The sequence below is a fragment of the Nicotiana attenuata genome, chromosome 5, assembly GCF_001879085.1.
Source record: "Nicotiana attenuata strain UT chromosome 5, NIATTr2, whole genome shotgun sequence".
Classification (NCBI taxonomy): Eukaryota; Viridiplantae; Streptophyta; class Magnoliopsida; order Solanales; family Solanaceae; genus Nicotiana; species Nicotiana attenuata.
In genome coordinates this window covers 2,906,058-2,919,195 of record NC_031993.1, presented here as the reverse complement: position 1 = coordinate 2,919,195, position 13,138 = coordinate 2,906,058, and the positions used below count along the sequence as shown (strand labels likewise).

The 13,138-nt window shown below is 35.5% G+C and overlaps 1 protein-coding gene across 2 annotated transcripts; it reads left to right on the top strand.

Moving 5' to 3' along the window:
* On the top strand, positions 2,542–9,266 carry LOC109225187 (ultraviolet-B receptor UVR8). 2 transcript variants are annotated; one of them, XM_019389774.1, is made up of 11 exons: positions 2,542–2,910; positions 4,319–4,392; positions 4,485–4,569; positions 5,225–5,307; positions 5,445–5,661; positions 5,818–6,060; positions 6,305–6,348; positions 6,846–7,028; positions 7,227–7,317; positions 8,368–8,411; positions 8,605–9,266. In XM_019389774.1, the coding sequence occupies exons 1-11, from the start codon at positions 2,703–2,705 to the stop codon at positions 8,725–8,727; spliced, it is 1,395 nt and encodes a 464-aa protein (XP_019245319.1). In that variant the 5' UTR covers positions 2,542–2,702; the 3' UTR covers positions 8,728–9,266. The 2 variants fall into 2 exon arrangements, with proteins under 2 accessions (XP_019245319.1, XP_019245318.1); XM_019389773.1 differs by having other exon boundaries at positions 5,225–5,344; positions 5,428–5,661.

Genomic DNA, 13,138 nt, shown 5'->3' with positions numbered 1-13,138 from the left:
ATCTTATCCCTACCGTCTGAAGGTAGAGAGGTTATTTTCTAAGGCGGGGCTAGAGCCTAAGGCCACTAAGACAATAGCTTTAGGCCCCCAAATTACTTAGGGCCCCAAAATCTATAAATAATATATATAATATCTAATAATTATGCATTATTGATAAAAAAATTTATATTAGTTGGCTAAAATAGTTATTAAGCTAAAAGTTTTACCCATCTTAAATTGTGGTTACTAATTATTTTCTGTCTTTAATTCGTCCCAACGTAAATCGATTTTCTTACAATGTTAGTTTAAAATAATTTTTCTTAATTCTTTGAGTACTTTTGTAGACATTTTTCAAGCTACTTTGATAAGTAACTATTAAATTTTTTTCTTAATATTGAATGACTCTTGACACATAGTAACTACTAGGGCTGTGCATAATTTGGTAAATACCGAATTACCGTACCGAAATCGAAAATTTTGGTATTTGGTATTCGATATTTTGGTATTTGGTAAGGTATTTGGTTTAAGTTTTAAAAAATAATGGTATTAGGTATGATATTTGATACTTTAATATGAAATACCGAAATACCGATACCATACCGAAATACATATATATTACACAATACACATATTATTAATTATAACATAAATATAAAAATCTAAAATTTTACTTTCCTTTATTCTCTAAGTTCATCAATTAACTCTAAGCAAGTAACAAGACATTTCTAATGATCAAATTTATTCTTTTATGTATAATTTCTCTCTCTGGATTGATATTTGCTAGTTTTGGACAAAACTTTTGTCAACAAACGTTTTTAGTTTTGTACCTTTGAGTACTTTAATTAAGAATATTATAGTCTATGACTCTATGCACTAGTTAGTATTCAAACCGAATAAATCGAAGTTACCGAACCGAATTAAGCGAAACCGAAAGGAGAAAAATCGAACCATACCGAATTTAATTAGGTATGGTATTGGTATAGCATTTTAAGAAACCGAATATCGAAACTACCGAACCGAAATGTCTAAACCGACCGACCCACGAACACCCCTAATAACTACTACATCATTATTTGTTTCAACTTATATTTAGAATTAAAGTGCTAAGAGAATCCGTATAAGTAAAAGAATACTCTAATGTGCAAATTCAATCAGGTAAAAAGTGTTAATTCAATTACCGTTAACAATTTCTTTATCAGTTGCCCGGTTGTATTTTTTTTCCAAAACTAAATCAATGAAGTTCAACATGATAACACAAGAGAGATTAAATAAATTGTTTAGACATTGGCAATAATTAACACTGATTATAACTTTTATATTTTGATAATTTATAAGAGTAAAAAAATAACTAAAAAATTTTAAGGCCTCACTTTTTATTTTTGCTTAGGCCACATTTTATGTTGAACTATCCCTCTGTTTCTGATAGACTCTCGGTTTAAGAAAAAATTTCAAAGATAATTTGAAAAAGAAAATAATAGTAAAGAAATCATGTTTAAATAATGAAGACATGAATAATAGTAACAATAAAATAACAAAAAACATGATAATTGGAGAAAAGGAAACAACGTGTACAGTCGGCTTGAGACGTGACATTATTTTCCATGGAAAATACAGCCTTTTGGCAGTAAGGGTGGCCGGTGGAGGGTGGTGCTTGATTTTGACTAAATTATACATAAAGTAAATAGTTAATACTTCAGCTATGTTATTTTATTTGACAAATTATTTATTTAGGAGTAAAAAGATGCCGACATATTTTCTTGTTTTTATAATACTTTCACAACTTTGAAGAACTCCAAAAGTTACTAATTAAACTCGTCAAATTTTCAAATTTGACATTGTATTTAATCATCAAAGAAATTTATTATCCAAACATATTCATAATTTCTACAGACATAAGTATCGGTGACCTTAAAAATTCCCCCCCCCCCTCCCCACACACACACAAAAAGGTGACGGAGCATATAAGCGGACTGCTCAATCAATATCTCGTTGAATTTTTGATCTGAAGGGTTTCACGCAAAATATATAATCGTTTTCAGCATATAAAATATATATTTAAATTTTTTGCCTATGTTAGCGGAGTCCAGTGATCCCTCTTCTCTATATATAAGTCCGTTTTTGGTTGAAATTGCAAAATGAGAATTCATCACTTTTTAATTGGAGTTATTGGGTTCGAGTTCTAATAATAAATTTCCCTTTAATGGATCAAAGCAAAGAAATCAAAATCAGTGGAGTTAATATACTCCTATTATAAGATGATTAAATTAAAAAAAAATTAAATTCCTGTGACACGTGGTAAGACGTAATGATTGAAGACCAAGAAAACAATAGACACGTGGCAGACAAAGGGTGAGACCACGCCAGCAAGCACTCAATGGTCTACGGAAGGTTTAATTTAAAGGCTGAAATTCCAGAAACTTCGAGGTTACTCCTGGTTGTAAATAGCGGAACCATCTAGCGGCCGACCTAACGCCACGTGTACATAAATCCACATAAGCATCCGACGTGGCGTCCTTATTGGCTCTGAAATTGATTCTCCCTCTCTCTAATTAAACTTTAGGGCACCTTTCACAATATTTTCGCCAACCAAACACAACAAACACACAGCGCTCCAAAATTCTCTTTTAACTGAAAAACGAAAAGAGAGAAGAAAAACTTGTCTTTCTATTTTCAACTCTTATATTTTTTCCTCTATTTTTTTTTTTTTTTTTGTAGTTGTGGGAATGAATGGAAGTGAAGGTGAAGGAAGTGTGAAAATGGAAGTAGTAGAGAAGGACAAAATAGTATATATGTGGGGATATTTACCAGGAGCTATGCCGCAGAGGTCACCTTTGTTATCTCCAGTTGTTGTTGTTAGGGTTCCGAAGTCAGGAAATTACTCATGGAAGGATGTTTGTGGTGGTGGCTGTGGATTTGCTATGGCCATTTCAGGTGCTCTCTCTCTTCCTGCATTATTTTCTGTCCATTTTTGGGTTTTATTACACAGGTTTACTGTAGCTTTTTTGCTTTTGCATTTGCAGCTGAGCTGTGCTTCTGACTTATGTTACACTGTTTGCTTTTTAGTTTGTTCTAACACAATAATACTAATATTTTTCTATATTTAGAAATAATTTAACTTTGTTCCTTCTTATTTTATAGTTACAAAAATATTTATGACTTGTTTTACACTAATTTATTTTTAAAAAAAAATTAAAAAGTTTGTGTCCAGTCACATAAATTGAGAAGGAGTGAGTAGGACATTATAGTTAGAATATGTTCGGATTAGCTGATTAAAAGTAGTACCCTCTCCGTCCCAATTTATGTGACAGTATTCGAATTTCGAGAGTTAAACCAGAAGTTGTTGTTCAACAGTATTTTTTTTATGTAGTTTCCAAATGTGTAAGTTTTATTTCGAAAAAGATTCCGTGTCCATACACACAATCATGATTATCAAGTGCTGAATTGCTTTTAAATGCTGAAAGGCTTTTATAAATTAGTAATTATGTGTTTGAGTTGAAGTCTTGAAACTGATAAGAAGTAGTTGGTGTGTTTGGTAAATAGTGTTGATGAGCACTTTTCTAATTAAAATGACTTAAATGTCCTTGAATTTTCTTCAAAAAATATAATTTAAAAGTATATTTACATTGAAAGGGATGAACGACAAAAATGAAACGTAGAGGGAATCAGAAGTGTTTTATTTTGGAAAGACTGTTTTAAAATGACTTAAATGTCTTTGATTTTTTTTCAAAATATAATTTTAAAGTATCTTTACATTGAAAGGGATGAGTGACAAAAATGAAATGTAGAGGGAGTCAGGAGTATTTTACTTTGGAAAGAGTATTTTGGGGATTACAAAAACTACCAGGAGTAAAATAGTAAAAATTGGGTCAAATCAAAAGTACTTATAAGTTGAAAAGCCATAACCTGTACGTTCCAGCTTATGACGTTTGGCTGATTTTGGCTTATAAACGCTTGCTAGTAAACAGTTTGAGTTTAAAAAATGAGTAGATAAGCGAAAAAGTACTTGTCGGCTTCGGCTTATTAGCTTCCCAAACACCCTCTTAGACTCTTAGTCATGGATGTTTTTGAGTAGAAGTAAGTTTTGAAACGGAAGCTTGGATCACTTTAAAGGAACTGATGGTTTCAACTAAGAACGTACTCGATGTTAAACTTTAGTTTTTCAGTGAACTTCTGATGCATTACTTCTTGGCAGAACATAGAATTTCTTCTTTGTGTACATAGTATTGAATCCTAAATTGGATTTCAGATAATCATCTTTTCGGTTTCCGTCTAATATATATCTGCTACTTATCTTACCTAATTTGCAATTACTATGCTGTTTTATACTACTCTTTATCAGATTCGGGGAAGCTCATTACATGGGGTTCAACTGATGATTTAGGCCAATCCTATGTGACATCAGGGAAACATGGGGTAATTCTTTCACTAACTTAGTTTACTCAGCTTAGTGACTACCTAGAGATGCGTCAAAATAACCTGCAATTTCTTATGTTGACCTTTTAAAGGAAATTCCGGAGCCTTTTCCCCTTCCTGATGAAGTTTCAATAGTAAAAGCCGCTGCTGGTTGGGCACATTGTGTTGCAGTTACAGGTATTTACAGCAACTTTCATGTTAGTGGTGCCACTAATTTTTTGCAGCTGGAAGCTTGTGTATTTTTGTGACTTTGGGATAATATTCCAATGTGAGAATCTATCTACTTCAACATCCATTCTGTTGTCCTCCTTCACTAGATTCGGGTCATAGTTTTGAGAAGTTGACAAAGATATAAGGTTTGAATATGTTAAGTGTCTCATATTTGTTGAGGGATGGTAGTTTGTCTCTTTATATGGTCATGGGGCAATTCACACCTTTTGAGCTAGCTTTTGGTTATGCCCAAGGTCTATTCTTTATCAAGGAATCGGAGGCAAACCTATCCTCTTTATCGTTGTCCTAATGTGGGGCCCCATGTTATGTTATCAATGCTCCAGTTGGCAGGGGAGTGTTAAAGTTGTCCACATTGATTGACGGATGAGCTGTTTGTCTCCTTATATGATCATGAGCAATGCTCACCTCTTGACTAGTTTTTGGGGTTGAGTTATGTTCAAAGTTCATTTTCTAGAAAGCTTTGGCCTCCAATGTTTATATATTCCTTCTTAAACCTTAGTGAGCTATGGCCCAAGGTTCTCTTTTTGTTTATTTCCTTAATCCCTTGTCATAATGTGTTTATGGAACCTTAGAATGATATACTACTCAACCTTAAATGCAGGAAATGGAGAAGTGTATACTTGGGGTTGGAAGGAATGCATTCCTTCTGGAAAGGTTCTTGGAGAACCAGCTGTAGATAAAGAGGTAAACGACGGACAGAGTTCATTCCTGGCACAGCAAGGTATTTTCGGATTGGCTTCACTGTCAGAAAGAAGCACAATCTGCTATTTACATTTTATATTTTGAAGATTAACTTTATCACAGTAAGCCCTCACCCCCAGGGATCGAGGTCCACGGTTGGAGCAGTATCTGGTATAGAGACTAGAGGTGGAGAGGATAGTGCAAAACGTAGACGGGTATCATCAGCCAAGCAACAAGCTGAGAGCTCATCCTCAGGTGATGAAGGTCTCTCAGCATTGCCATGTTTAGTCGCATTAAATCCAGGGGTGCGGATTGTCAGTGTAGCAGCTGGTGGCCGGCATACACTAGCATTGTCAGGTAATTTTGTATGTCTTGGATAAACTTTGCTTCAACACATCATACAGGTGTCCTTAGCTTCCTGGAGCATAATTTGTGTACATTGCCCTTTTGTGAATTATATAGTTACTTTGTTAAAGAAACCAAAGAAGAATGACATTTTCTTTTTTCATTTAGATATAGGACAAGTGTGGGGTTGGGGCTATGGAGGGGAAGGACAGCTTGGTCTAGGCTCCAGGATTCGAATGGTATCCTCCCCACATCCTGTGCCGTGCATTGATTCTTCTTCTTCTTTGCGGAAGGACAGAGCTATGGGCCTTTCTCATGGATGTCCGGGATCAGAGGGGCAAGGCCTCAGAGTTCCTGGGAATTACGTCAAGAGAATTGCCTGCGGGGGCCGACACAGTGCAGTAATTACAGGTTCGCATTCTAGTTCTCGTGTAGATATCTGGGATAGTCATCAGTTGGTTATACCTACATTTCAGTACTTGTTAATCAGCATGAACTTTAGTTATCAATTCGTACCTACATTTCATATGACTGCTGTTCTCATACTTCCTATGTGTTTTCTATTGGTACATTATTGTATATGGTTTCCCTCTTGCAATCGTATAGTACTTCAATAATTTTAATTATTACTTATTGCTGCTGGTTTTCAAGGCAGATGCTGGAGCATTGTTAACTTTTGGTTGGGGATTGTATGGACAGGTGAGTTTCCTGGGATCAGTCTATTCCATAGTGAATTTAAGCACCGGAGTTATTTCGAATAAGCTATATTCTTGATGAAATACTAAACTTATGTTATTTCTGTGTTTGCTTGTGTGTGTATACGTGCACTGTATATGTAAAAAGTAAAGTAATATATGCCTCATGACACTATTTTCTATTCTTCAATCGCACTGGACGTGAAGAGATTTGCATCCACTATGTTGTAGCACGAGGATCTTTTGAACACTTTGACCATAACAAAAACTTATGAAGTGGAATTCCACTTCTTCCATAATAAAAATATATTTCTTAACAAGAAAAAGAAGGAATATTCAATCTCTGAGCTCCTTATGCCAATACCTAAAGTTCATTTCAGGTTTGAGAATTTGCCTAGAGGTGCTTTGAACTTGGAAAGGCATAGCAAATTAACGGTAATCGTATTATAAGATTCTTTTATTTATTAAATAGCATATTAAGTGCCGATGCTGCATTTGCAGTGTGGTCAGGGGAGTACAGATGATGAGCTAAGTCCGACGTGTGTATCTTCATTACTTGGCATCAGGATAGAAAGTGTAGCAGCAGGGCTCTGGCACACTGTTTGTATTTCTGCAGATGGTGATGTATATGCATTTGGAGGGAACCAATTTGGGCAGTTAGGCACTGGCGCCGAGCAGGCTGAGGTACATTACTGTTACAACTATTAATATAAGAGGCTTTCGAAATCTGGGTAACATATCATACAGTGAAATGTGGTTTGCTTACTTGGAAATACTGGCAAAGTTTATTGGTCAGTAGGTTTCCTGCGTTATAGACTATACCAAGAGATGCAGATCTTTTCCTATCTAGTACTAAACTTTTACTTTTATCTATAATATCAGACACTACCTCGGCTCCTGGATGCTCCAAATTTGGAGAACATGCATGTGAAAGTTGTATCATGTGGAGCACGACATACTGCTGTAGTTACAGGTATGACTCGTATATGCGTCTTGAAAACTTTCTCCTACTAGACATACAACGGTTAGACCCATCAGAAGCTGCAGTGAAAAGATGTGTGTGTGGGGGGGGGGGGGGGATGTCATGGCTAATTAGATGAAAATCAAGGTGACAAATGAGCTTGTTCGTATAGAGTCAAGGAAACTTCAATATTGAAGAGTACTCGGAAGTGTACACATCCTGATAATTATTCGAGTGAATATCATAACGCGAAAATGGTTTTTGCTGCCGAATTATTTTCATTAGTGAGTTGGTTTCAGAGGTTAATCCGCCAAATACCAATTTCTATATAGCAGGACTTTATGTTGTTGTTATGTAACTTTTCTGAGAGAGCCTATTCATTGATCAATAGAGTAAACTTGATGGGCGTCAACCCATGACACCATAAGTTCTTGAAGTTAATTAAGGACTTGTAAACACTTATAATTCCACAAGCCTGAACTGCTACTACAAGGTCCTCAGCTAGATTGGCTGAACGCTTGCAATGCCATTTTTTTTCAGAATTCGTTTTCTTATTATGGTCTTTAACTAGGGGATAAGGACTAAATGAAAGATGGATAACCTTTAGGAGAACATGAATATTTTCTTTTTGGTATAGTGGTTGGCTTTCTTCTTTTTATCATGATTTGATCTGTATCTACCATAAATATATAGCTGAGGTATCCGAGGGGAAGAGTGAATTCTCATATGGGAAACTCAGTTAAGCAATTTCTCCTACAGTCAACATATGATTGTAGAGGTGTCAGAAATTGTTCTTTCTTGAGCTAGACATAGCCTATTAGGAATAAAAGCTTATATTCTTGTTGAAGTGGTTTGCTAAAAAACCGCTAGAAGAAGTGGAAAGAAACTGGAAGCAGTTACTATTTTGTAGACCATAACAGCTTGCTATGCCATTATGATAAGTTGTTCAGCTTACTGTACAATCTTCTGGATAAATAGCAACCAACAGTGTGTTCATTCTAGAGAGTATTCTCTCTCTTTTTTTAAGCTCATCTAACCTTTCTGCTGTTTTGTTTTATGAAGATGATAGCAAAGTGTTCTGCTGGGGATGGAACAAGTATGGTCAGGTACAAGCTTTAGGTGTATTCAGCATATTTTCTCTTTGGAGTCGTAGGTTTCAGTCATTGCCTCAAGAATGGGGCTCGCTTTATATGTTATCTTACAGATTTTGTATAGCAATGTGCTAGCTCGTTAAGCTCAATTATTTAGCATTCTACAAGTGTGATAATCTATTGAACAAATGTCTTTATCTTTGTGCAGCTTGGACTAGGTGATGTGATTGATCGGAATATTCCATCCCAAGTCTCAATCGATGGTCATGTACCAACAAATGTCGCTTGTGGGTGGTGGCACACACTTCTACTAGCTGAATCACCTACTTGAACTGCTCATCATATTGATGCCATTCAAAGTTTTGTTAGGTTAGGTGCTTTCGGTTTTCTACTTCAGGATCCTCATTGTGATATATGCATATGGTACATATAGTAGTTTGCATGCATATACATATTAGCATGGAATGATTCTTTGCAAGAATAAGGAGGTCATCATCTTCCTTCCAAGCAACAACTTGCGAAGAAAGAGAAGTCGTCTCTATCATGTCAAGACAACTTAGTCGATCACTGTAAATCCTCTTCGCGACTGGATTTTCTGATGTGTCAAAGATACTCTATAGCATTAGACCAGTCATTTAGCTTTGGTGGTAGCTTTTCAGTCGGGTTCCTTCAATGTGTACTTCATAATGTGTAGTGAGGGATGGTTGAAAAGTGATCTCTTTATTACTATCATACTATGCAGAGTTGGGTTCAGATCTCTGCTAAGACTTGCCATTTCCAATCTTGTGCAGCGTCGTAGAATGGTTCTCTATGTATAGAGTTTTGTCAATGAATCTGCTTCGCTAATTTGATGGACAAGCTTAATTACTTTCTTCTTTCTTCTTTTTTTTCTTATATGTTGACAGTTCGAAAATAAACAGTTTTTGCAAAGTAATTGAAAAATAGTCATAGAATATAATTAGCCGAAGCACAAAAAAAATTCAGTAAAATATGTTGAATAATGGAATTCATATTATGATTTTTTTTAAAACTCCAACACGTTATGGTGAATCTTTTTTTATTTTTGATTAGTTGTATTCTTGTACGGATTTTTTTTACAAGAAAAAGTATTTAAATTTTAATTTATTTTAAAATTATTTAGCCGCTATAAATCAGGTTAATTTTAAGTTTTATCATAATATCTGCGAGGCCTAAATGGATGCCCCATTTCCGTAGGATATGCAATTTAGAACATGTGCAGCGGAAGCAAGCATACAAATCAGGCATCAAATACATGTAAACTAGACAACGTAATAATAATAGGATTAGAATCATTAATCTCTTGAAATAGTTGCACAAATCCTCCAAGCAGTTAGAATCTAGGGCTGCAGTCTTCTGCTATATGCCTGGTAAAATTTTTGGACGATTTTACTTTTGGGTGGGCAAGAACAATACAACTAAAAGATAAGTTATTAGGTGAAACTAGTCTTTCTTTAATTGAACCGAAAGTAAGCCACAATAGGGGCTCAAAAACGTGTAGAATTTTGCAAGTAGAATCCTACTCTAACTCAAAGGATAACTTTTCTCCCAAGCTACTTTTCACCCAAGTCTGTCCAGGTTTTTACTAGGTATAGCAGGGACCACAGAAATAATAAGAGGCTACTAATTATAGTATTAATTCGAAATTAGCATGAATTAATTCTTACTATAATTAATTGCAATTTATTCCACTAAAAAACTGCAATTGAACTCCTCAATATGAATTTCGAAAATTCATTAACACTTATTTTAACTTCCCATGTTAAGATTACAAATACCAGTTAATTAAATTAAACCACTGAAAATTTAATTTAATTAATTAATTAAATCCTTTATTATTCTGCTTAAACCATTTCATGTGACGGATACAAAATTAACGGCCGGGTTTTCACATGAAAACTTATAAGCTTACGTAAAGGGGTATTATCAAATTCAAAACCGAGTCATGGATTCTATCAACTAATTATTATTTCACAAATGTTTATTCGTTATTGTCCAATCTATTAGGCATACACTAACTCTAAATATAGTCGTACCTTTTGATAAATCAAAACAATAAATAAATTATATTGATCATAATAATTATATCAAGATTAGGAGTATAAGCTCATTTAATGAATTAGAGAAACATGTTTTATATATTCAGTACAAAACATCTTTTCTCTACTTGGTCCGTTCAATATACACTGAGTATACTAGCACAAGAAGTTGGAGTAAAACTGCTTCCATAATCAAGACAATTTATACGATAATCTTGTGCTACAATCATCAAGATATTTTGTCCAACAATATCTTTGATTGTGAACATAGTTTATTAATTATGAGAACCAACAATTTAATCTTCTGTGCATGAGCTAAGACTCCATACACTAAATTGTCTACTACATAACTAAAAGGACACACATGTAACAAATGATCTATTTAATTAGTACTTTATTGAATTGAATAAATTAAATAAATAATTGTTCCATAAAGAATAAAATATAATATTATCTCTAAACCGCATGGTTAATAGTATATCCCAACAATCTCCCACTTAGACTCATAACCATGCGTCTACTACTCTAACACCCATTACTTCTACATGCTTGTCAAAAATCTTCTGTGTCAAGCTCTTTGTAAACGGGTCTGCCAAATTGTCCTCTAACGCAATCTTCAACACTCTTGCATCACCTCTCTGAGTTATATCCCGAATTAAGTGATATTTACGCTCAATATGCTTACTCCTTTTATGGCTTCTTGGTTCCTTCGAGTTTGCAACTGCACCACTATTATCACAATAAAGTACAATCGGTGCTTGAACCGAAGGAACCACATTAAGCTCTTTCAGAAAGTTCCTAAGCCAAACAGCCTCTTTAGCTGCCTCAGATGCAACCACATATTCAGCTTCCATGGTGGAATCCGCAACATATGATTGCTTGATGCTCCTCCAACTTATGGCTCCACCTCCTGAGGTAAAAACATATCCTGAGGTAGATTTTCTAGAGTCTCTATCTGACTGGAAATCTGAATCAGTATAGCCAATGGGTGCAAGATCACTTGAGTGATACACCAACATATAATCCCTAGTCCTCTTCAAGTACTTGATTATATGCTTAACAGCAGTCCAGTGTTCTCGACCAGGGTTAGACTGAAATCTACTAACCATGTCAACAGCAAAGTAGATGTCAGGTCTAGTACATAGCATAGCATACATAAGACTCTCTACAGCAGAAGCATAAGGGACCACCTTCATTTTTTCTATCTCATCAGTCGTTTTTGGGACTGATCTTTTGACAAAGATTCCATGTCTAAAAGGGAGAAACCCTTTCTTGGAATCTTGCATGCTAAACCTGGTGAGAATAGTATCAATATAAAGTGCTTGGGACAAGCCTAATATCCTTTGCTTGCGATCTCGCATAAGCTTGATCCCAAGGATATGTGTTGCCTGTCCCAAGTCTTTCATATCGAAACTTGAGGACAACCATTCTTTTAGTGAATTCAACATGCTCACATTATTTCCTATGAGCAAAATATCATCTACGTACAAAACCAAAAATTTAACTTTATCTCCATTCCACTTCTTATAGACACAAGACTCATTTTCACATTGATCAAAACCGAAGGTTTTAATCGATGCGTCAAAACAAGTGTTCCGTGCCCTAGAAGCTTGTTTCAATCCATAAATGGATTTCTTTAATTTACACAACATGTGCTCATTGCCACTTTTTATGAAACCAACTGGTTGTACCATATAGATGCACTCATCAAGACTTCCATTTAGAAAAGTGGTCTTGACATCCATTTGCCAAATCTCATAATTGTAATGAGCAGCAATGGATAAGAGAATCCTAATGGATTTATGCATGGCTACCGGCGAAAAGGTTTCCTCATAATCGATCCCATCTTTTTGAGTAAACCCTTTTGCAACAAGCCTAGATTTAAAAGTTTGCACTTTTCCATCCACTCATCTCTTTTTCTTATAGATCCATCTACAACCTGTGGGTTTGACTCCAGTAGGTGTTTCTACAAGATCCCAGACTTGATTGGAGTACATGGACTCCATTTCAGATTTCATAGCATCAACCCATTTATCAGCATTTGTATCATGTAGTGCTTCGTCGTAATTAATAGGTTCTGTATTAGGCTCTTCAGGGATTCTATCATAAGATTCTCCCAAGAGCGCAAATGTCACGACCCAGATTTCCCACCTTCGGGAGTCGTGATGGCGCCTACTAATAGGAGTTAGGCAAGCCAATTAATTTAATGCCTCTCTTGACAACATCAACAATATAAAGAAAGACGAGACAATTAATATAAAAGCGGAAGTCTCAAAACATAAATAACTGAAACCAAGTGCGGAAGCTCAAATACATCTCTACCCAGATCTGGTGTCACTAACTCACGAACTTCTACAGAATGCTAAATACAAAGTCTGAATAAAAACACAGTATTGTCTGATCCGATACAAAGGAAATCAAACGAAAAACAAGGATAAGAGAGACTCCTGGCCATGCGGACGTAAGCAAGGCTACCTCGGAAATCTCTGGACTTAAGTCAACTCCCAATGGTCCTATTGCTGTCCAAAAGCTCCTGCTCCGGTACTGTGATCTGTGCAAAAAGATGCACAGAGTGTAGCATCAGCACAACCGACCCCATGTGCCAGTAAGTGCCTGGCCTAACCCCGGCGAAGTAGTGACGAGGCTAGACAGGACTACCAATCAACCTGTGCAGATATATATATA

What these genes read in the sequence shown, in the direction of transcription:
- LOC109225187 (XM_019389773.1), top strand. Translation starts at nt 2,703, where the DNA reads ATGAATGGAAGTGAAGGTGAAGGAAGTGTGAAAATGGAAGTAGTAGAG. An exon ending in TGACATCAGGGAAACATGGG is followed by an intron (nt 4,393 to 4,484) that starts GTAATTCTTTCA and finishes GACCTTTTAAAG; the next exon opens with GAAATTCCGGAGCCTTTTCC. An exon ending in TTCATTCCTGGCACAGCAAG is followed by an intron (nt 5,345 to 5,427) that starts GTATTTTCGGAT and finishes ACTTTATCACAG; the next exon opens with TAAGCCCTCACCCCCAGGGA.